This window comes from Microcebus murinus, chromosome 12 (genome assembly GCF_040939455.1).
Source record: "Microcebus murinus isolate Inina chromosome 12, M.murinus_Inina_mat1.0, whole genome shotgun sequence".
NCBI lineage: Eukaryota > Metazoa > Chordata > Mammalia > Primates > Cheirogaleidae > Microcebus > Microcebus murinus.
In genome coordinates this window covers 29,645,748-29,667,372 of record NC_134115.1, presented here as the reverse complement: position 1 = coordinate 29,667,372, position 21,625 = coordinate 29,645,748, and the positions used below count along the sequence as shown (strand labels likewise).

At 37.7% G+C, this 21,625-nt stretch overlaps 1 protein-coding gene across 1 annotated transcript in view; it reads left to right on the top strand.

Moving 5' to 3' along the window:
- PGM5 (phosphoglucomutase 5) overlaps window positions 1-21,625 on the top strand; it is a 164,055-nt gene that overhangs the window by 14,413 nt on the left and 128,017 nt on the right. The window contains exons 2-4 of the mRNA XM_012737040.3: window positions 6,213-6,375; window positions 16,422-16,568; window positions 19,589-19,714. Coding sequence (XP_012592494.1) covers window positions 6,213-6,375; window positions 16,422-16,568; window positions 19,589-19,714 — 436 coding nt within the window. The remainder of the gene's footprint in view (window positions 1-6,212; window positions 6,376-16,421; window positions 16,569-19,588; window positions 19,715-21,625) is intronic.

Here is a 21,625-nt window from a genome sequence, read left to right as displayed (position 1 = left end):
TAAGGCATGCGGAGGGGCATATTAATTCGCTTGGTGCCTGCTATGCCCATTTGTGGGTGGAGAAAAACATGATATAATCTAGGTGAGGTTTAAGGCTTGATGGGAGGCATTGGTACCAAGTTAGAAGAACAGACTCAGAGAGATTCTAAGTAACTGACTTGCAGGAAATGAGGCAATTGCACATGGCTCCCTACTGGGTCTACTCTTCCCCAAGCATTTAGAAGTCATGACTGGGTAGAAACGTGTTCATCCTGCATCTGTCTCTCTATCTGTGTGTTTGAGAAAGTCTGTGCCTCGCAGATGTGTCAGCAGGACCTGTGTGATAGCGTGCATATGCCTACCCATGGATCCTGGGAGCTGTGTTTGTGTGCCTCCTGTGTATGTGTGTGTGTGTGTGTAAGGGACAGTGGACTAGGATCCACCTTTGCCCCTTTCCACGTGGGAGCTGAAGGAAGTGTTCCTTAGTGGCATTAGTGTCTATCAGGTTGAGTGCACTTTCTGGAGAGCAGGGTTGGGTTTCCTTTCCTCCAGCCAAAGCCAAACCCCATAGTGTAGGAGCTTTAGTGAGGGGGCAGTTGGGATGCCACGGTTTGGTCCCCAGTGGGTTGCAGCCTGAGTTTCACCCGGAATAAAAGTCAGATGTTGCCTGCTTCAGCGCTGTAACCCAAACCAAAGCCAATAATGCAGACCGTCTTTTCCTTACAAGCTAGCAGTCTACTACATTGACAGAAGGTAGTATTTCTGGGACTTTTTCAGAGAGTGCAATGATAGTTTAAGGGATAATCTATTTAAAAATGAATTTTAAATGTTGGAGGGCATGTGGCACTTGGGGAAGACAATAGCATGGTCTGTGTCATGTGTAATTTTACGAAGAGTTTTTCTTTGTACAACCTCATCTTAGGTGGATTTTTCCTCCTGGCTTTGCAGATAAAGATACTGGGCCTCAGAGAAGTTAAATGATTCACCTTATGTCAGGGGCAGAGCCAAGACTCATGTCTTTGAAGTTCAAGTTGAGAGCTTTTTCTTTTGGAGACAACAAAGTCTCCAAAAATTATATTTCTTTTATCATTTACTAGATCTTGAAAGCCATGACTTTTCTGATGATGTCTGTCTTGGCCTAATTGGGAAAAGGAGAGTAAATAGAAGAGAGAAAGACACAGGCATACGGAGGAAAAAGTGACATGAAGACAGAGGCAGAGATTGGAGTGATGTGGACACAAGCCCAGGAATGTGTGCAGCCTTAGAGAGTGGAAGAGGCAAGGGAGGACCCGCCCCTAGAGCCTCAGAGGAAGCATGGCCCTGCCTACACCTTGCCTTTGGACTTTTGGCATCTAGAAATATGAGAAAACAAATTTCTATTTTTTTTAGCCACCAAGTTTATGGCAATTTGTTACAGTGACCTTAGAAAACTAACATAAATGTTGTACTAGTTTACAGATTTTATATTGATTTCCCAGGGCTCCCCAAACAAATTACCACAGATTTGATGGCTTAAAACAACTGGAATATACTTTTTAATAGTTCTGGAGGCCAAAAGTTGAAATCAAGGTGTTGGCAGGGCCACTCTCCCTAGATGCTCTAGGGGAGAATCTGTTCCCCATCTGCTCTAGTTTCTGGTGGCAGTTGACATTCCTTAGACTCTTGGGCTTATGGCTGCATCACTCCAATCTCTGCCTCTGTCTTCACATTCCCTTCTCGTGTGTGTGTGTGTGTGTGTGTGTGTGTGTGTGTGTGTGTGTGTGTTCTCTTCTGTGTATCTATTCTAGTGAGGACAAAGTACTGCCCCTTCTATGATGGAAGTGGTCCAAATGAATGGACCTGCCACCAGGTGTCTGGCTGATCACCCCGGGGATGATGCCATATGGGGACTCAGTGTGGGCTCTGCTGCTGGCAGATTGGGCAGTCAGCAGTGGCCGTAGCCAGGTTGGCCTTGGTGAGTGGAAGTCCATGTTGAGCCCATGCATAACCTCCCTGTCTGTCCTCCTGGCCACTTGTTCATAAGCCCATTGGATAATGACAGAAGTGGCTGGAGAAAGAGACTGACTGGTGTCCACAAAACTGGTCATCCTATCTGCTTGACTATCCAAACACTTCTCTGCTGAGGTCACCCTTTGGTGAATCTTCACATGGGACACAAATGTCTTCACGATTTTCCATGTCTTACCTTAGAAGCCCCATCACTTGCTCTGCTGTATCCCCTCAGTACCTATCACTCTCAGATGCCCTTCTACTAGACTTATAGACAGTGGCCAGCACTTCCTCCTTTCCCTGGTATTGCTGGATTCATGAGAGAGTCTCATGTAGGTAAAATTTCCAATTATCTAGAACTTAATATCCTGTTAATAATCCAATTATAACTAAAATATTTCAGGTTGAAATTTTACTTAAGTTTAATTACTTACCTTCTTAAATTGAAATTTCATAAGATAAAAAATTTATCTGTAATCTCTCCTACTTAAAAAATAAACTGCACACATTTATTTCTGTATTTTTCCAAGTCCTTGTCCCCAAAGCATACATAATTTTACATTGTTGTAATAGAGTAAAAATAATTGTGTTTTCTACATTTTCAGTTTAGCATTAAAGCATTGTCTATATTCCTTTTTTTTGCCACTTAAGAAAATGCAGGTTGTTGTAAAAAAAATAAACATGAAATGCAGGCAATTTTTATTGCCTTGAATACAATAGGAAATTATTTCCCACTCATGTAATGGTCTAATGTGGATGTTCCTGGTGGGCAAAGACTCTTGTCTATCCAGTGAGACAGAGACCCAGGTTCCTTCCATCTTGTGGCTCTGGCCTCTCCTAGAGCCACATGGGCACCTGTGCTGGGCCTGTAGATGAGGAAACAGGCAGTGTAGAGAAAACATATCTGCTTTCTAGGATCCTTAGCCCAGAAGAAGTGCGCATTACTTTTATTGTCATTCTCATACTAGTTTATCACCCATTGTTCAAATGCATCATGTGGCCGCACTTAGAAGCCAAGGTGGGCTGGAAAATGTCCTGGCTTGGCAGCTGTTCCTCCACAACAACTCTGTGCTATGGGAGGGGGTCACACATTTTTGTGACTGCTCCCCAAGTCTATACACTTTTCATAATTTTCCTTTTAAATGCCTGAACAGTATTCTGTAAGTTGACACATCACACTTTCTTGAACAGGTTCTTCATTATTAGACATTTATAAAGATTGTTTTTAAATTTTAATGTTTTAATAAATGGCACTGCAGGAAGTGTCTATATGTGTATACACCTTTCTCCTTTTAAAAGGTTATATCTTTGAGAATGATTCTAAAAAATGGGAGGGAGAGAACATTATTAACAAAAGTTACAAATATTTTTCAGATTCTTGACTCTTCAGACTTATTACTTGAGGGCAGTGACTAAATTGTGTTCATTTCTTTATCAGTAGGGTCTTCTATATTGCTATTCAGTGTGGTAGGTACTCAATGAAATGAGTTGAATGACTACATACATTTAATAATAAGAGCATAAGGAAAATAATTTATCATGGCTCTGGATAATAATATGAGTGTAATTATTGTCTTTTGCCTTTCCTGTCTTGATTAGTGGCACCACTATCCATCATGCTATTCTGGGTATAAAGCTGACAGTTACTCTTCATTCCTTCCTCACTGCTTCTATATTAGCTGTTTATTGCTGTGTAAGAAATTACCACAGAACTTAGTGGCTTCAAACAGCATATGTGTTATCTCACAGGTTCTGTGAGACAGGAGATGGGTTGTTCTGGCTTGGGAACTCTCATGAGGTCGTAGTCACATGTTGATAAAGCTATTGTCTTACAAAAGTTTGAAGGGGCTGGAGGGTTCACTGCAAGATGGCTCAGTCACTTGGCTGGCAAGGTGGTGCTGGCTGTTGGTGACAGGCTTTGGTGTGTCTCCACAGGGTTCCTTGAGTGTCTTCATGACCTGGTGTCTGGCCTCTCTCAAAATGAGCAGTCTAAGGGAGCAGGGCAGAAGTGTCTATGTCATTTGTGACCTCACCTTGGAAGCCACACACTATCACTTCTACGGTATTATACTGGTCACCCAGATCTACGCTATTCAGTGTGAGAGGGGACTGCACAAAGGCACAAGTGCCAGAAGGCAATGGCTGGGGCCATTTTGGAAGCTGGTCACCACAGCTCCTCTCTTTCATATTCCAGTCCATCTCCTGTTCAGCTCATTCTCATTCTAAAAATCTACGTGAGATCGAATAACTCCTCTTCATTTCTGCTGGCTCCAGCCTGGTCCAAGATACTATCAACACTCCACTGGGATAGCCTCCCATCTGATCTTCCTCCTTCTCATCTTGCTACTCTTCTATATATTTTTTCCCATAGCAGTCATTCATCATTCATTTAATTTTTTCTATTAATTTATCCAGCAAATATTTATCGTACACTTAACCACATACCAAGTTTGTTCTAGGTTTTTGAGCTATTGCAGTAAAACAGTCCCTGGGGCTTGTATATAGTGGGGAAATAAATAATATGGAAACATTAGGTGGCAATATGTGTGATACAGGAAATTATAGCAGGTAAGGGAAATAGAGAACAATAGGGAAGTTACAGACTTATGGGTACTGCATTATAGAGGACTGTCAAGGATGCTATTGTTGCTTAGGCAACACTAGAAAAGAAACCTCTTGGACAGAACATGGGGAGCAAGTATGTGAATACCTGGGTAGGAGTGTTCTAAGCTGAGGGAAGAGAAAATGCAAAGGCCCTGAGGCAGGATCATGTTTGGTGTGTTTGAGGAAGAAACACTAAGCTGTTACCATGGCTAGACAGAGGGAGTGTGGGAAATGGACAGTGGTAGGTGATGAGGGTAAGATCAGGTATGGTCTCATTGACTCTGATGAAGACTTTGGTGTGTTTATTTGCTTATCATCTGTCTCCTCTAGTTGGAAATACATACTCTGTGGATGTTGTGGTGTGTGGGTCTCTCCATACCAAATCATCCCAACACTGCCCTGCTTTTGGAGTTTTCATGTTTGCTCTTTTTGTCTCTTCTGTATCTTTTCCCCTCTGTGTCTTCCCTCACTGTTATGTCCGGTCAGTGACTGACCTCTCGCAACGTTGGTGCCAGGATGACTTTGCTGTTGGACTGGATGCGAGAGCTTGCTTTGGTTTGTGGGCTACATCAGTATTCCTCAAATGAATTATCTGGGAAGAGAGGAAGGTATCCTATTAAAATGAAGATTTTTATTCGGCAGGTCTTGGGTGGGCTTTGAAGTTCTGCATTTCTATCAAACTTGCCGGTGATGCCCATGCTGCCAGTCCTTTGAGAAACAGAAATGAGGGAGCTTGTTTGCCAAGCTTGGCTGAACACTGGAATCACCCATGGAGCTTTAAAAACTACTAATGCCTGGATCTTGCCCCCAGAGATTGCAATATAATTAGTCTGGAATGTAGTCTGAGTACTGGGATTTTTAAAAGCTTCATAAGTGATTCTAATTTGTAGAAACATTTGAAAACCACTGGACTGGATGTTATTAAACACAATTTTAAAACAAAGTGTAGTGAGTAATGTTCTTCAGGGCTGTGTTGCTAACTCTCTAAAAAGTCAGTTTTGTAGCTACAGGAGTCTGTCCACACCCATGGATGACCTCCAGACCTTGGCTTAGCATTACTGGATAGTTTCTCCAATGGCCTCAGCACTTGCTGTCACGTAGCAGCAGAAATAGAATTCCTATCTTCAGGAGAGTGGTAGTCCCTGAAAAGTAGAGTTAAAGTGTGCCTGCTGACGATGAGTTGTAGTAAACCAGGTCTCCTGCTCTGTGAGCTTGTTTCCAGGCCAAGAGAGCAGGGGAAGCAGAGAAGCACTCCTTTCTTTATTCTTGTAATTTCTAGCATGTTCATGTGTATAGTTTCTGAGTCAGTACCCACATTAAGAACATCTTGTGTGGTTCAAGCAAATACCTTGGTCATCTAAAGCAGATGTTTCAAACTACTGAAGATCATTGAGGCATAGCCTATTTGTAGATTTATCATTGACTACTAGAGAGGGATTCCCCAAATTGTCTTAGAGATATTGGGAAGGAGAGATAATGCAAGAGCTCTTCCTACTCCATGTCCCCTAAACTAAAGCCCATTCATTTAATTTTGCACCTCATTGGGTGTTAACCAAGCCTGGGACACTTTCCTGTTGAAATGCTTTCAATCCCTTGCAATTGGATTTACTGTTTGTTTGTTTTTTCCCTGGATTGTCTAGATTGGACGACTGATTATTGGACAGAATGGCATCTTGTCAACACCTGCAGTTTCCTGCATTATCAGGAAGATCAAGGCAGCTGGTGGAATCATCTTAACAGCCAGCCATTGCCCTGGAGGACCAGGGGGAGAGTTTGGAGTGAAGTTTAATGTTGCCAATGGAGGTATGTGGTCCAGAACATGCCTTAATGATCATGATTTCCTTCCTTTTATATTATCATAGTCTTACAATGACCGTCTGGTGGTAGACAAGCAAGGTGGAGAGGAAATGGCTCATAAAAGTCCAATGAGGTGCCTACAGTGATCTGACAAGGAAGTGGCATAATGGGCTCTTGAACTCATTTGGTTGGTCTCTTGTAGTCCTGCACTCCTCTGCATAGTGAAATGGTCGAGTAGTTGATACTTATCTGATATGAAAGGACTCTGGGTTCTAAAGTTGAAACATACCCTGAAGGTCACTTAGACCATTCTCCTCATTTTACAGATGAACAAATTGAAGCTCTAAGAGGCCGAGTTACTGTTGAAGGCCACGTGGTCATGCAGGATCAGACAAATGATTTTTAGCTTAAGTTCAGGGCTCTTGCTTTGTCACAGTGTTAACTTTCTGTCACTGAAATGCATAGAATTATTTCACTTTTTCTTATATTTATAGCAGTTTACAACTTGGAGGACCTTATGGGGGGTGGAATATATGTATAGGAATGAATTTCTTAAAAAAAATGAACATACATTAAAAGGAAAGGTAATAATAGATACCATGTATCCATTCCCTAGTTTTTCTATTTTTCTTATCATTTTTCTTCTGAAGAATTTTAAAGGAAATTATAGTGTGAGAACATTTCACACCTATTTTTTATGCATCTCTTAAAAATAAAGACATATTCCTGCATAACTACATTAATAACTACAAAAATAATAATTCTCTAATATCATGTGAAACTTAATCTATAGTCAAATTTTTCCAGTGATCCCCAAAATGTTCTTTATAGCTGTTTAATTCAAATCAGGAGGCATCTCAGAACCATGTATTTGGTTGGTCAATCTCTTAAATCTTTAAAAATCTAGAATATTGAGTCTGCTTGTGTATGTGGGTGGGAGCTGAATTTTAACCAACAATTACCATTATGAATTATTTCTGGTTCCAGGCAAAACAGTGCATTCTGAAGGGAAATTTTATTATTCCTCCCTCCTTGCAGCCACTTTATGTATTATCCAAAAAAAATAAACTTTATTCATGTTGAGTGTTTTATAAAAAGAATCATAATAATCACAAAACAAAAAACTATAGCAGATACAAATAAGAAAGAGAAAGGAATCAAATTTAACACTACAGAAAATTGCCAAATCACAAAGGTAGACAACAAGAGAGCAAGAAAGGAACAAATGGTCTATAAAGCAACCAGAAAACAGTTAGCAAAATGATGGGAGTAAATTATTATCTATCAATAATAACCTTGAATATAAATGGATTAAACTCTCCAGTAAAAGACTTAGAATGGCTGAGTGGATAAAATCAAAAGATCCAACTATGTGCTGTCTGCAAGAGACCGATTTTAGTTTTAAGAACACATAGAGGCTGAGAGTTAAGAGATGGAAGAAGGTATGGCCAGGTGCGGTGGCTCACGCCTGTAATCCTAGCACTATGGGAGGCCAAAGTGGGAGGGCTCACGCCTGTAATCATAGCACTCTGGGAGGCCAAAGTGGGAGGATCACTTAAGGTCAGGAGTTTGAAACCAGTCTGAGCAAGAGTGAGACCTCCATCTCTACTAAAAAATAGAAAGAAATTAATTGGCCAACTAAATATATATATAGAAAAAATTAGCTGGGCATGGTGGCACATGCCTGTAGTCCCAGCTACTCGGGAGGCTGAGGCAGAAGGATTGCTTGAGCCAAGGAGTTTGAGGTTGCTGTGAGCTAGGCTGATGCCAGGGCACTCTAGCCAGGGCAACAGAAAGAAGGTATTTCATGCAAAGAGTAATCAAAAGAAAGTGTAAGTGGCTATACTTATATCAGGTAAAATAAATTTCAAGTCAAAAACTGTTACAAGAGACAAAGAAGGTCATTCTTTAATGATAAAGGAGTCAATTCAACCAAAAGACATAACATTTGTAAATACATATGCACCCAACATTGAAGCACCTAAATATATAAAACAAATATTAATGGACATGAAGAAAGAAATAGATAGCAATGCAATAATAGTAGGGGACTTCAACATCCCACTTTCAACAATGGATAGATCAGTCAGACAGAAAATTAACATGGAAATACTGAAATTGAACTGCACTTTAGACCAAATGGATCTGACAGACATATAAAGGACTTTCCTTTTGATGGCAGCTGAATATACATTCTTCTCTAGTGCACTTAGAATGTTCTCTAGGATAGATGATATGTTAGGCCACAAAACAAGTCTTAGAAAATTCAAGAAGATTGAAACCACATCTAATATTGTTTCCAACCACAACAGTATGAAACTAGAAATCAATAACAGGAGGAATCTTGGAAAATACACAAATATATGGAAATTAAACAACATGCTTCTGAACAATCAATGGGTTGAAGAAGACATAAAAAAATATCTTGAGATATGTGAGAATGGAAACACAACATGTCAAAACCTATGGAATGTACCAAAAGCAGTTCTAAAAAGGAAGTTTATAGCTATAAATGCCTAGATTAAAAAAGATGGTACATGTATATCATGGAGTGCAACTCAGCCATAAAAATGATGATTTAATGCCTTTTGCAACAATTTGAATAGAACTGAAGACACTTCTCCTAAGTGAAGTATCTCAAAAATGAAAACAAAAAACAAAAAACCCACACCACATGTACTCATTATTAAATTGGAACTAACTGATGAGCACACATATGCACAGAGGGAAGTAAAACTCAGTGGAAATCAAGCAGGAGGGAGGGGAGAGGAGAGGATGAGTGAAAACCTACCTAATGGGTATAGTTAACACTATTTGGGTGATGGGCACACCTATAGCCATGGCTCACACATTACGAAAACAATTTTTTTGTAACCAAAAACATTTGTACCCCATTAATATCTCAAGAAAGATCTCAAATAAATAGCCTAATATTATACCTCAAGGGCATAGAAAAAGAAAAACAAACTAAACCCAAAGTTAGAAGAAGGAAGGAAATGATGAAGATCAGAACAAAAACAAATAAAACAGAAAAGCCACAGGGAAAAAATCAATAAAACTAAGAGTTGGTTGTAAAAATAAGCAAAATCTACAAACCCCTGGCTAGACTAAGAAAAAAAGAGAGACAACTCAAATAAATAAAATCAGAAATGAAAAGTGGAGACTTTACAACAGATACCTCATAAATAATAAGGATCATAAAAGACTATTATGGACAATTATATGCCAATGAATTGGATATCCTAGAGTGGATGAATAAATTCCTAGAAAAATGTAACCTACCAACATTAAGTCAGGAAGAAATAGAAAATTTGAACAGATCAATAACAAAGAAATTGAAGAAGTAATTTAAACCATTCCAACATAGAAAATCCTGGGACTAGATAGCTTCACAGCTGAATTCCACCAAACATTAAAAGAAGAATTAACACCAGTACTTCTTAAACTCATCCCAAAAATAGAGCTAGAGGGAATACTTCCAAATATATTTTAAAAGACCAGCATTACCTTGACACCTAAGCTAGACAAAGACACTGCAAAAAAAGACAACTACAGGCAAATGTCTCTAATGAACATTGATGCAAAAGTCCTCAATAAAATATTAGCAAACCAAATTAAACAGTACATCAACAAAATTATACATCATGGCCAAGTGGGAATTACCCTGGCATGCAGGGCTGGTTTAACATATACAAATCAATCAATGTGATACATCACATTAACAAAATGCAAGGTAAAAACCACATAATCATCTCAATTGATGCAGGAAAAGCATTTGACAAAGTTTAGCAGCTTTTCTTGATAAAAACTCTTAACAGTTTGATATAGAAGGAATATTCCTTAACATATTAATAATAAAGATCATTTATGAAAAACCCACAGCTAACATCATAATCAGTGGGGAGCAACTGAAAACTTTTCCACTAAGGTCTGGTACAAGGCAGGAACACCCACTCACCACTTTTAGTCCACATAGTACTGGAAGTACTAGCAAAAGCAATTAGATAAGAAAAAGAAATAAAAGGCATCCGAATTGGAAAGGAAGAAGTAAAATTATCTCTATTTGCATTTTGTAGATAAAGGATTATGTCATTCTCCATGATCTTTTATGTAGAAAACCCTAAAGATTCCCCAGAAAACTGTTAAAACTGATAAATGAATTCAGTAAGTTGCAGGATACAAAATCAACTACAAAATCAGTAGCATTTCTATACATAAATGACGACCAAAGCTGAAGAAGAAATCAAGAAAAGAATCCCATTTACACTAGATAGCATAAAAAATAATTAGGAATAAATTTAACCAAGGAGACAAAAAAATTTGTACATTAAAAGCTATAAAACACTGATGAAGGAAATTTAAGAAGACACAAATAAATAGACATCCTGTGTTCATGGACCAGAAAAATTAGTTGTTAAAATGTCTATGCCACTCAAAGCAATATATAGATTTAGTATAAAACCTATCAAAATTCCAATAACATTCCTCACAGAAATAGAAAAAAAACAATACCATAATTCATATGGAACTACAACCCCCCCCCCAATAACCAAAGCAATACTGAGGGGAAAAAGAGTTGAAAGCATCACATTTCCTGATTTAAAATTATATTATAAAGCTATAGTAACCGAAACAGTATGGTACTGGCATAGTAACCAAAACAGTATGGTACTGGCATAGTAACCGAAATAGTATGGTACTGGCATAGAAACCGAAACAGGGATGACTAGAACAGAAGAGAGGCCCAGAAATAAATCCAAACGTATATGGTCAACTAATTTTTTGGCAAGGGCACCAAGAAGACACAACGGGAAAAGGATAGTTTCTTCAATGAATGATGGTGGGAAAACTGGATTTCCACATGTTAAAGAATGAAATTACGCCTGTAATCCTAGCTCTTGGGAGGCCGAGGCGGGCGGATTGCTCAAGGTCAGGAGTTCAAAACCAGCCTGAGCAACAGCGAGACCCCGTCTCTACTATAAATAGAAAGAAATTAATTGGCCAACTGATATATATATAAAAAATTAGCCGGGCATGGTGGCGCATGCCTGTAGTCCCAGCTACTCGGGAGGCTGAGGCAGAAGGATCACTGGAGCCCAGGAGTTTGAGGTTGCTGTGAGCTAGGCTGACGCCACGGCACTCACTCTAGCCTGGACAACAAAGTGAGACTCTGTCTCAAAAAAAAAAAAAAAAAAAAAAAAGAATGAAATTGGACCCTTATCTTAGACCACACACAAAAATCAACTCTAAATGGATAGAAAAACTAAATGTAAGACCTGAAACTATAAAACTCCTTGAAGAGAACATAGGAGAAATTCTCCTTGACATTGTCCTTGTCAATGATTTTTTTTGGATATTATGCTAAAACTTCAGGCTACAAAAGCAAAAATAAATAAATGAGACTACATCAAACTAAAAAGCTTCTGCACAGCAAAGAAAACAGTTAACAAAAATGAAAAAGCTACAAACCTATAAACTGGGAAAAAATATATGCAAACCACATATCTGATAAGGGATTAATATCCAAAATTTATAAATAACTCTTGCAACTTAATAGCAGAAAAACAAATAACCTGATTCAAAATGGTCAAAGGACCTGAACAGACATTTCTTCAAAGAAGATGTGAAAATGGCCAACAGATTTATGAAAAGGTTGTTCACATCACTGATCATCAGGGAAATGCAAATTAATGCCACCATGAGATATTGCCTCACACTGTTAGGATGGCTATTGTCAGAAAGACAAGAGATAACAAATGTTGGCAAGGGTGTGGGGAAAAGGGAACCCCAGTACACTGTTGGTGGGAATATAGACTGGTATAGCTATTATGAAAAACAGTATGGAGATTCCCAAATAAACTAAAAATGCAACTACCATACAACCCAGCAATCCCTCTTCTGGGAATATATCCAGAGGAAATAAAATCACCATCTCAGAAAGATACCTGCACTACTCATATTCACTGCAGCATTATTCACAATAGCTAAGATATGGAAACAACTCTGGTGTCTGTTGATCAACAAATAGATAAAGAAATTGTGGTGTATACATATTTTACACACACACACACACACACACACACACAATGGAATATTATTCAGCCTTAAAAAAGGAAGAAAATCCTACCCTTTGCAACATGGATGGATCTGGAGGACATTATTCCAAGTGAAATAAGCCAGACACAAATAAAAATATTGTATGATCTCACTTATATGTGGAATCTAAAAAAAAAAAATTCAAATATACAGAGACAGAGACTAAAACAGTGGTTACCAAGGGTAGGGGGTAGGAGAGGAAATGAGATGTAGGTCAAAGGAAGCAAAATAGCAGATGTGGAGGATGAACAAGTCTAGAGATCTAATATATTACAAGAAGACTATAGTTAATAAAATTGTATTAGAGAGTTTTGTTAAATAAGTAGATTTGAGCTGCTTCTCACAAAAAATAACTATGTGAGGTGATAGATGTGTTAATCTGCTTCACCATAGTAGCCATTTTACTATCTATATGTATCCCATAACATCATGTTGCAGACCTCAAATATACACATATTCACAATAGAATTTATTTTATAAAACACTGTTTAAGTGCCCTATCTTTGAAGGTATGATTAGAGATGTGCTGCTTCACTAAAAAAGCATATCTAGGATCTGCATCTAGTCTCACAGCAGCTATTGTGTAAAGGAATACACAATTTTCAGATATAACATGGGAAATTGATAACATGGGAAATTGAATGGGCTTAGAAGATGGTAATTTGTAGAGAAATGTAATAAAGCTGTATATATAAATTACCAAATGAAATGGATTTCAAGTAAGCATTTAAAATTAATATCTGGTTTCATATCTTACAACAGCATCAGTTATGACAAGACATAAGGGAAGAAAAGTATAACTTCTATACCCATTCTGTAGACAAAATCACGGGAGGTTATGAGACCTACTCAGCCATGACCCTGAAGGGGTTGGGGTGGGAGTTGAACTCATCACTCAGCCTTGACTATGTTGAAAATCCTTCCTCTAATATTTAATTCTTCATGTTTTGCAACATCTAGGCACCTTTAATGAAATTAACATTCCTAATGTCACACAGAGAGATTCAATTGGTTTCTTCCTGCTAAAAGTAGAATACATTTTACCATAACATCTTTCCGAAATTGCAGGCATTCATCTCTTCTGATTGTGTGCCATACATCTGATTGTGTGTCCACAGATACATCTTATGGAATGAGTTAAAGGACTAAGTGTCCATAGAAGTGGGCACATCCAGGGAAAGGGGACACATTTGGAGCTATGTTGCTCTTTAAATATATTCACAGAACATGACCATTCTAAACATGTTTTTAATTAGAGGGGAAGATGTTAGTGGCAAGGAGAAACGGAAACAAAGATAAATAAACTGATGTTTTGAATACTTGCAATGTGCTAGGAGCCCTGCTCAGCACTTTTCATACATTACCCCATGTAATCTTCATAACAACTCGGTGATGTAACTGAGGAATAAAATGGTTAAAAAAGCTTGCCCAATATCACACAATGAGTAAGTTGTGGAGCTAATTTAGACTCTAGATGGAAGGGGGCAGAACTTCTGAGTAAAAAGGCAAAGATGTGTAAAGAAGCAACTTTGAGGAGTGTAGAATAGAAGTTTTGGGAAATAGTTGCCTGTATCTGTTAAAATATGAAGATAATGGAACAAGAAGAGAGAAGGGACTCGGGATAAACGGAAGTGATTTGTAAAAGGTACTCTGGGAAATTTGTTGAGGATTCTTGAGAAGTTGTGAGGACCAAGGTGAAGTTGAGGACCCTCTTTCTTGGGGGAACCGGTTTGTGTGATTTCATGACTGCCCCCGTCAATGCATGGCAGTCTGGGAATATCAGCAGTGGGAGCAGATGATGGCGGTGTCCTGAAGTTGGCGAGGGGCAGTGTGGACATGGCAGGGCATCCAGAGGGCTGGTGATCCTTAGGAGTGTTCAAGCTGACATCAGACTGTTAGGATTCACATCCAGCCTCTGTGATGTGACCTTGGTTAAGGTACTCCCCATCTCTTCCAGTTTCAGTCTCTCCATTTGGGAAATGAGGGTAGTAATTCCACCTGAATTGTGCAATGTGGTATATGTAAGTTTCAACAGATATTGGCTTGTGTTATTATGCTAACAAAGGCATGGCTCGAATGGTGGGCCACAGAGTCCTGTCTGGGATAAGAGACCAATGAAACTGCAATAGCATGATGGCCTGGTACGAATTAAGTGAGGCAGACATCAGGATAGGAGTGAGAAGCAAGTTCAGAGTCAGCTTGATGGAAGGGAAGGAATTTGTGGACTGAGGAGGCTCACATTTGATATTTTTGAAAGATGGACTTTTAAAGGACGATAATATTTAAGGTATGACTGTGCCAGGTACTAGTTAAACTGAAATAAAGAGGAATATCATTGGAGTGGAAGATGTCAGGAACCTGGGAAGTTGTCAAGTAATTCAGACGTTGTTGATGAACTCCCAGGTCATCAGCATGTGTGGTTGAGTAGCATCATGGACAGTGATCTAGAGTGCTAGGACAGGCTTTACTTTTGGAAACCAGTGTGCATTGGTGTTGAAATTCAGCTAGAGACTTCTTGCAAATGATGGACACAGCCAAAGAACATAGCGTGGTGCCTGGGGTGTAGGGGACATAGGGGGATATTCATTATTCTCTGATCTGGCAAGCATAAAAAACACAAAAACTAAACAAAATGACTTACTTTTAAAGTTTTGTGAGGGGTAAAAAAGTAAGAAGTGAAGGAAAGGGCTCTGTTTATTTCTTTGAGGTCTTTACTTTTCCTGTACAACAAGAGAATCGTTGGTAAGATCTACTGGGCTGTCTTCTCTCCCACCTACTGGAATGGGGCTATTGCTATTTCTTTTTATGAGCATTTAGTGGGATACAGCGATGGTGCTATATTCTAAGGCAGCATTGTCCAATAGGTATATATCGTGAGTCCTATATATAATTTAAAATTTTTAGTAGGCACATTATAAAAGTAGAAAATGTGAAATTAATAATATATTTTATTCAACCTACTATGTCCAAAATATTATCAGTTTAACATGGTATCAGCATAAAAATCACTAATGCAATATATTCTGTTTTTCTTCTGACTTTCCAAAATTTGGGGTGCATTTTACAATTATAGCACATCTCAGTTTGACCAGCTACATTTCAAGTACTCAACAGCCAAGTGTAACTCCTGGCTATTGAATTTGACAGTGCAGCTCAAAGGATTGGAGTATAAAATAAATCAAGAAACAATTTTTGTTCAGTAGAAAGTTACAATGTAGTTGGCAAGTAAGATTCATACACAAAGCTATCTATCTATCCTTTATATTTTAGATCTTTCAATCTACTTATTTATTTGATTCCCAACCTTGTTGCAAAAAATATCTAAAGTGGCTTACATTAAGATATACACATTAAAAAGAAAAAAAATAAAACAAAAGGAGAACAAGTATTGCTTTCATGTTCAATTTTTAGTTGAGCCTCACTTTAAAACCTTGGGAGTGACGAGAGATTGTGAGTTGGGGAAAATAATTAATTTACCCTGTTAAGCTCACATACCAATGAGGCAGCCAAGCTGGGAGTAGAAATCATATTTTATTTCTCTAGGTGCACTTGGGAAGCTGCAGTGTAAATCTGGGATCCCTCACTTCTGTCAAATGCATATCCTGTTTGTGTCTCATATCCTGAATAAAGCTGATTACATAACCGGGTCTCCCTGGCAGGTGTGAAACTATTTTTAGGGAAGACGTATCATTGCTTAGAAGTGGATTAAAACAAACAAACATGTGGGTTACCAGTCTGCATAGAACAGGTGAGGCTGACCAAAATTCCCCCACAGTGGATGACACAATGGATGACAGCATAAGAAATAGCAACGCCAATTGAACTGGGAACTGTTGCTCATTGTTTAGAGAATAAATGAATCTCTCCTGAGTGGTGGGGGAGGAGGATGGTAACATTTCTCTGATTGAAACTCCTGAGACTTTTAAAAAAATGTATTTTCGGTGTTCAAATTTTAGGCCCTGCACCAGATGTTGTCTCAGACAAAATCTATCAGATCAGCAAAACAATCGAGGAATATGCCATATGTCCTGATCTTCGAATCGATTTATCTCGACTAGGAAGACAAGAATTTGATCTGGAGAACAAATTCAAACCATTCAGAGGTAATAAAGGAATTATATTTTCAAGAAGTCAGGATAACTCCATTGACAGGGGTGACTGTAGTTTCTGCAGGGAAGTATATTCATGAAAATTGTTGAATTATCAGTTTCAGGGTGACTCTTGATAAATATGTGGACACTGAATATGGTGTAGAGAGAAATGAGAGTAGCCAAGATATTCAGAACTAGAGACTTTCAAAAACCACTTCTCAAACTCTATATAATTTACAACATCGGAAAAATTTCATGGTTGACTCCATTATAGCATTCCAAGAAGTTGTGAATTGCCAAAACTTGTCTTTGATTTTCTAAGCAATGAAAGTGAAGGTGCTGGAATACCTTAGATAGTTAAAAAGAGATCTAGCAAGTCAATGGCATTATGAAATTTCTCATGGAAGTAGGATTTTCTTTTCTAAGCCAGAGCCATGTAGATCAGCTTCATTTAATGTACAATTTATTGATCACTTGCTTTATACCAGCACCATGTTAGGAGATTTTACAAAATAATTCAGTAACTACCAAATGTATTTTACTCCGGTGATTTAGAAATTAAAGAACCAAAATGAGATTGCCAAAAATATATTGGAGAGTGAATACAACTTCTAAAGTAGTCAGAACATAACTTTTTATATTATAGATTCATTTCGAACCATATAGTAACAACATTAATACCATGTATGTACACATCATTCATCCCCTCTTTTATCTTGTTGCTTTTTCCTAGAAGGCATGCAAGTAGCAATAGAAGTAACATGTTTTACTCTGTTAGTGCCCCTATAAGCTTGAATACAGTTTTGTGCTAAGATGCTATCATTATTTTACAAGAAATTTAACTTAGCTAAAAAGATACCTGGTTCATGGCCACATGGTATTTTACGGACAGAGAAAAGTTTAAAATACACTGTTCAGGGGTCACAGGGTGGGACCAATGCTACCAAATCTTTCTTGAAAAGTTTTGAGTCAATTGTTTGCTCAAATTTATTGTGTGTGCAATAAATTTATTGAAAGTCATGTGATGCTCACTGGAAGCAATAGTGACTGCTTTTATTAATCTAGCTGAAGGCATGCACATGCATATGCATGTACACATATGGAATGGCTAGACAACGGAAGGCAAGGGACATGTTGTATAAACAAAATGATTTGAGTATGCTTGATTACATATGTTTGGAAGCACTGGGCTATAAGATGCCAGAAAAATCAGGCATTGCCATCAGGAAGAAGTTTTCTTTCCTTCTCGCTTGCTTGTTTTCTTGCTTTCATCTTCACAATTTTTATAGTTGTCCAAGAGACCCAAATCTTTGGTGAGCTCAGATTCAGGCCCACTGCTGCAGCCACATTGCTAGTTGGATGAATTTTCTAAATTGCTACTGATGCCAGGGAGTGGATAGAGGGATTCCCTGGCTCCTAAGAAAAAATTTGGAGATAATCATTGGGGATAATTTATGTGCTGTATTCTTTCTGTTACAAATGTTGAGCAAATCTTGAGTTGATTGGAAACAAATCAGTCCTTGGCATTTCAACTTAAAATGTCGGGAGCATGAACTATTTGATATGAACTTTCAATTTTCACTGACTTCTCCTTGCTTCCTTGTTTTTCACATTTCTGTTTGGTACTATGTGTTATCTGTTGTAAAGACCAATGCGTTTAGGTAAATGGTTCAAGAATTGAAGAACCAGAATAAAATTACCAGAAATAGCATATCATAATGTATAGTAAAACTTCTACTCAGGGAGCAAGCTTTTATTTTATAAATTATTTTTTTATTGTAGTAAAATATACATAAAATTTATATTGCATAAAAATTACCATTTTAACCATTTTTAGATATATAATTCATGTGGTTTAATTTAAAATTATTTTATAGGTTAATATACCCCTCATGTCAAAAGATAATTTTAAACTATCCATTTTCTTAAAAAGTGATTACATTATATTTGAGTGGATACAAATGCAACATTAATTTAAGTGCAAGAAAAAATATTGTTAGATGTGTATTTGACCAGATGAAGGGATGATTTCATATCACATATTAAAATTTCATCCATTAAATGTTGCATCTGGATTTACAGAAAATTATTGAAGGTGGATTGGTAATATCTTCGGTATAGGTTTAAAAGTAGTATGTATTTGAAAGTAGTTATGTATTTGAAAAAGTTCCAAAGTAGTATGTATTTGAAAAATTTGCAGAACAGTGTTAATAAGTTTCAAAATTTTAACTATCAAGTTAAAAATCAGAGCTCCTGGGCAAATCTTAGTGCCTAAAGTATCAAATATTTACTACTTCTAGGAAAACTGCTTTCTGAGTATTGATTATGGTACTGATTGCTAAGTTTGAAAAATGTAATGTATTCTGGGTTGTTGGTATATCAAGGAAAAGACTTACTTTGGATTCTTGGTCATTGGGTGATGCCAGGTACTGGAGAGCATTTGTGTTTAATGGGGATTTCTAGATACTTGCCATTCACCTGGAAATTGGGTACTAGATTAGGCATGAAAGATTTCAGGCAAACTTAGGAGTATATTCTTCATTGTTAATTCTGAATCTGGTGGGCACAATGGCATTTGGAAAATAGAGGTCACTTCTTAGGTCACTCCTTGATTTGTTTCATGCCAGCTGAGTCATTCTTTGGCTAACTTCCACAGGAAAGGCAACTGGGTATGCCAAGATGCTCCTTAGCATTGAGAAGTGTATATTTTTGGGGAAGGAGTTGGTGGAAAGAAGTAACAGGGCTCATTTTTATATTAATTTATTCTTATTGTTGATTTTTCCCTTGCAAAGAAGAATTTGTAACTTGCTATTATTTACACCCATTCAGCATCTGAAAAGTTTGTAGTATCTTGTTTGTGCCTTTATTTGTGGTTTTGTCTACCAATGGACGTTTTACTGCTTACATAACATGTGGGGTAATGATGGAATTGTTAGGATTTCATGCTATTAGGGTAGTGATTCTTTTTTTGCTCCCAAGTATCTTTTCTGAATATTGGTCATTGAAATTTACTTCTGTTTTCCTATCTTTAGTGGAGATAGTGGACCCAGTGGATATCTATCTCAACCTTCTTCGAACCATCTTTGACTTTAATGCCATCAAGAGTTTGCTGACTGGGCCCAGCCAACTGAAGATTCGTGTTGATGCAATGCATGGAGGTGAGCCTGTGGTTTTCTATAAATCAATGGGCAAGAAATGTTGAGACCTCTACATATGTTGGGTTTTTGAGATTATGAGGAAGGTTGGATGCATAGATATTCACACATGTGTATGTTCAGATATTTAGAATGTTCTGGAAAACTTCAGGACTCTAATTTCTCTCTTATGATGTGAATGAAAACAAAAGTTCAACAAATGAGTTAGAGGCTATTCCTGTTTGAGTGTGGAGTGGATAGAGTAACACTGTAGTTCTTCATCTATTTGATCATGCTACATGCCCTAGTTTAAACAGTCAAATAGTTCAAGGTTTATTATGAAAAATATCTATCCTGAACTCCTTTCTTCCCTCTAATTTCCTACTTTGCGGAGTCAACCTTTTCAACTCTTTTAGCTGTTATTCTTTTAGTATTTAGATCCCTATGACTCAATACCATGACTATACAGCTCCTTGTTGATTTTTCAACTTTGCACTTTACAGAGTTCACACTGTGGAAGGTGAGTTTCTAGTTATTTTTCACCCTCTCCACCCACCAAATTCAAGCACACTTCCCTAATTTAATTATATCGCCAGTTTGGTAAGATCAGTATCCATTGTTTATATTATCACAGCACCGCTGAGCTGTGCAACATTTTCTATTTCCTTTATAGCACAACTTTTTGATTTCCTCGCAATTAGTAATTGCCTTGTTTTCTCATTGATTGCCTTTTATTAAATGTATTTACCATTATTAACCACCAGGCTCTTCCCAGTGTCTAAGTCTTCTCACACTTATTTTGCTGGAGACCTCTATCTGCTCCACTCTGCACTGGCTGCTCTCCGAGCCTGCTGGAATCTTCCCCTATCGTCACTGTAGTCATTTTCTTTACTTTTCTCCTGTGTTGACTTTCTTGTTTCCTGGTTCTTTTGTCTTCCTCTTTCTTGACTACACCTACATTTTGGAGTAACATGTTTTATAGGAACTCTGTGAGAGAAAGCTCATGTAGGTAATTGTTTGGAGTCATTGCATATCCAAAAATGTGTTTTGTTTTGTTTTTTTCTATGCTCACTCTTGATTGATATGTGTCTGGGTATAAAAATCTAAGTTCGATGTATTATTTTCCTTCAGAAGTGTTAGGGCATTGCTCCACTGCCTTATAGCTATTAGTATTGAACTTGAGAAATCAGATACTATTCTGATTTTTAATCCATTGTATGAAAACTTTCTTTTGTCTTCTCTGGAAGCTTTTTTAAGGTCTTTGACTTATTTCTGGTGTCCCTCCATTCTACAATAATGAATCTTAGTGTGAGATTATTTATCTCTATTGTGCTGGGCATTTGACAGTCCCTTTCATTCTGGACACTGTGTCTTTTAATTCTGGAAATATTCTTGAATTACTTCTTGGATAATTTCCTCCCTTATTTTCTCTTTGCATTCTTTCCAGAATGGCTACTGTTTAGATATCACCCTGCTGAACTGATCCTTTAATTATTCTCTTCCTCCCTCCCCTCCCTGATTTTCCATCTTTTTATTTTGTTCTACTTTCTGGGAGATTTCCTCCACTTTATCTTCCAGTCCTTCCATTAAGTTTTTCAGTTCTACTATCACATTTTTAAATTTATCTCAATTTTTTTTTATTTTCCAACTATTTTCTCATTTAAAAATAGCATCGTAGTCATGTTCTATGGATGCCATATATTTTTAAAGCCAGGTTTGCAGAGGTATAATTGATATATGGTAAAACTCATGTAAAACTCACTTGTTGCAGGTGTACAGTCTGATAAAGTTTGACAAACAAATATAGTCACGTAACCACTATCACATTCAAGATATAGAATATTTCTATCACTCCAAAAAGTTGCCTTGTGGCCCTTTGTAGTCAAGCCCTTATTCCTGCCTCCAGCCCCTGGCAACCACTCATCTGTTTTCTGT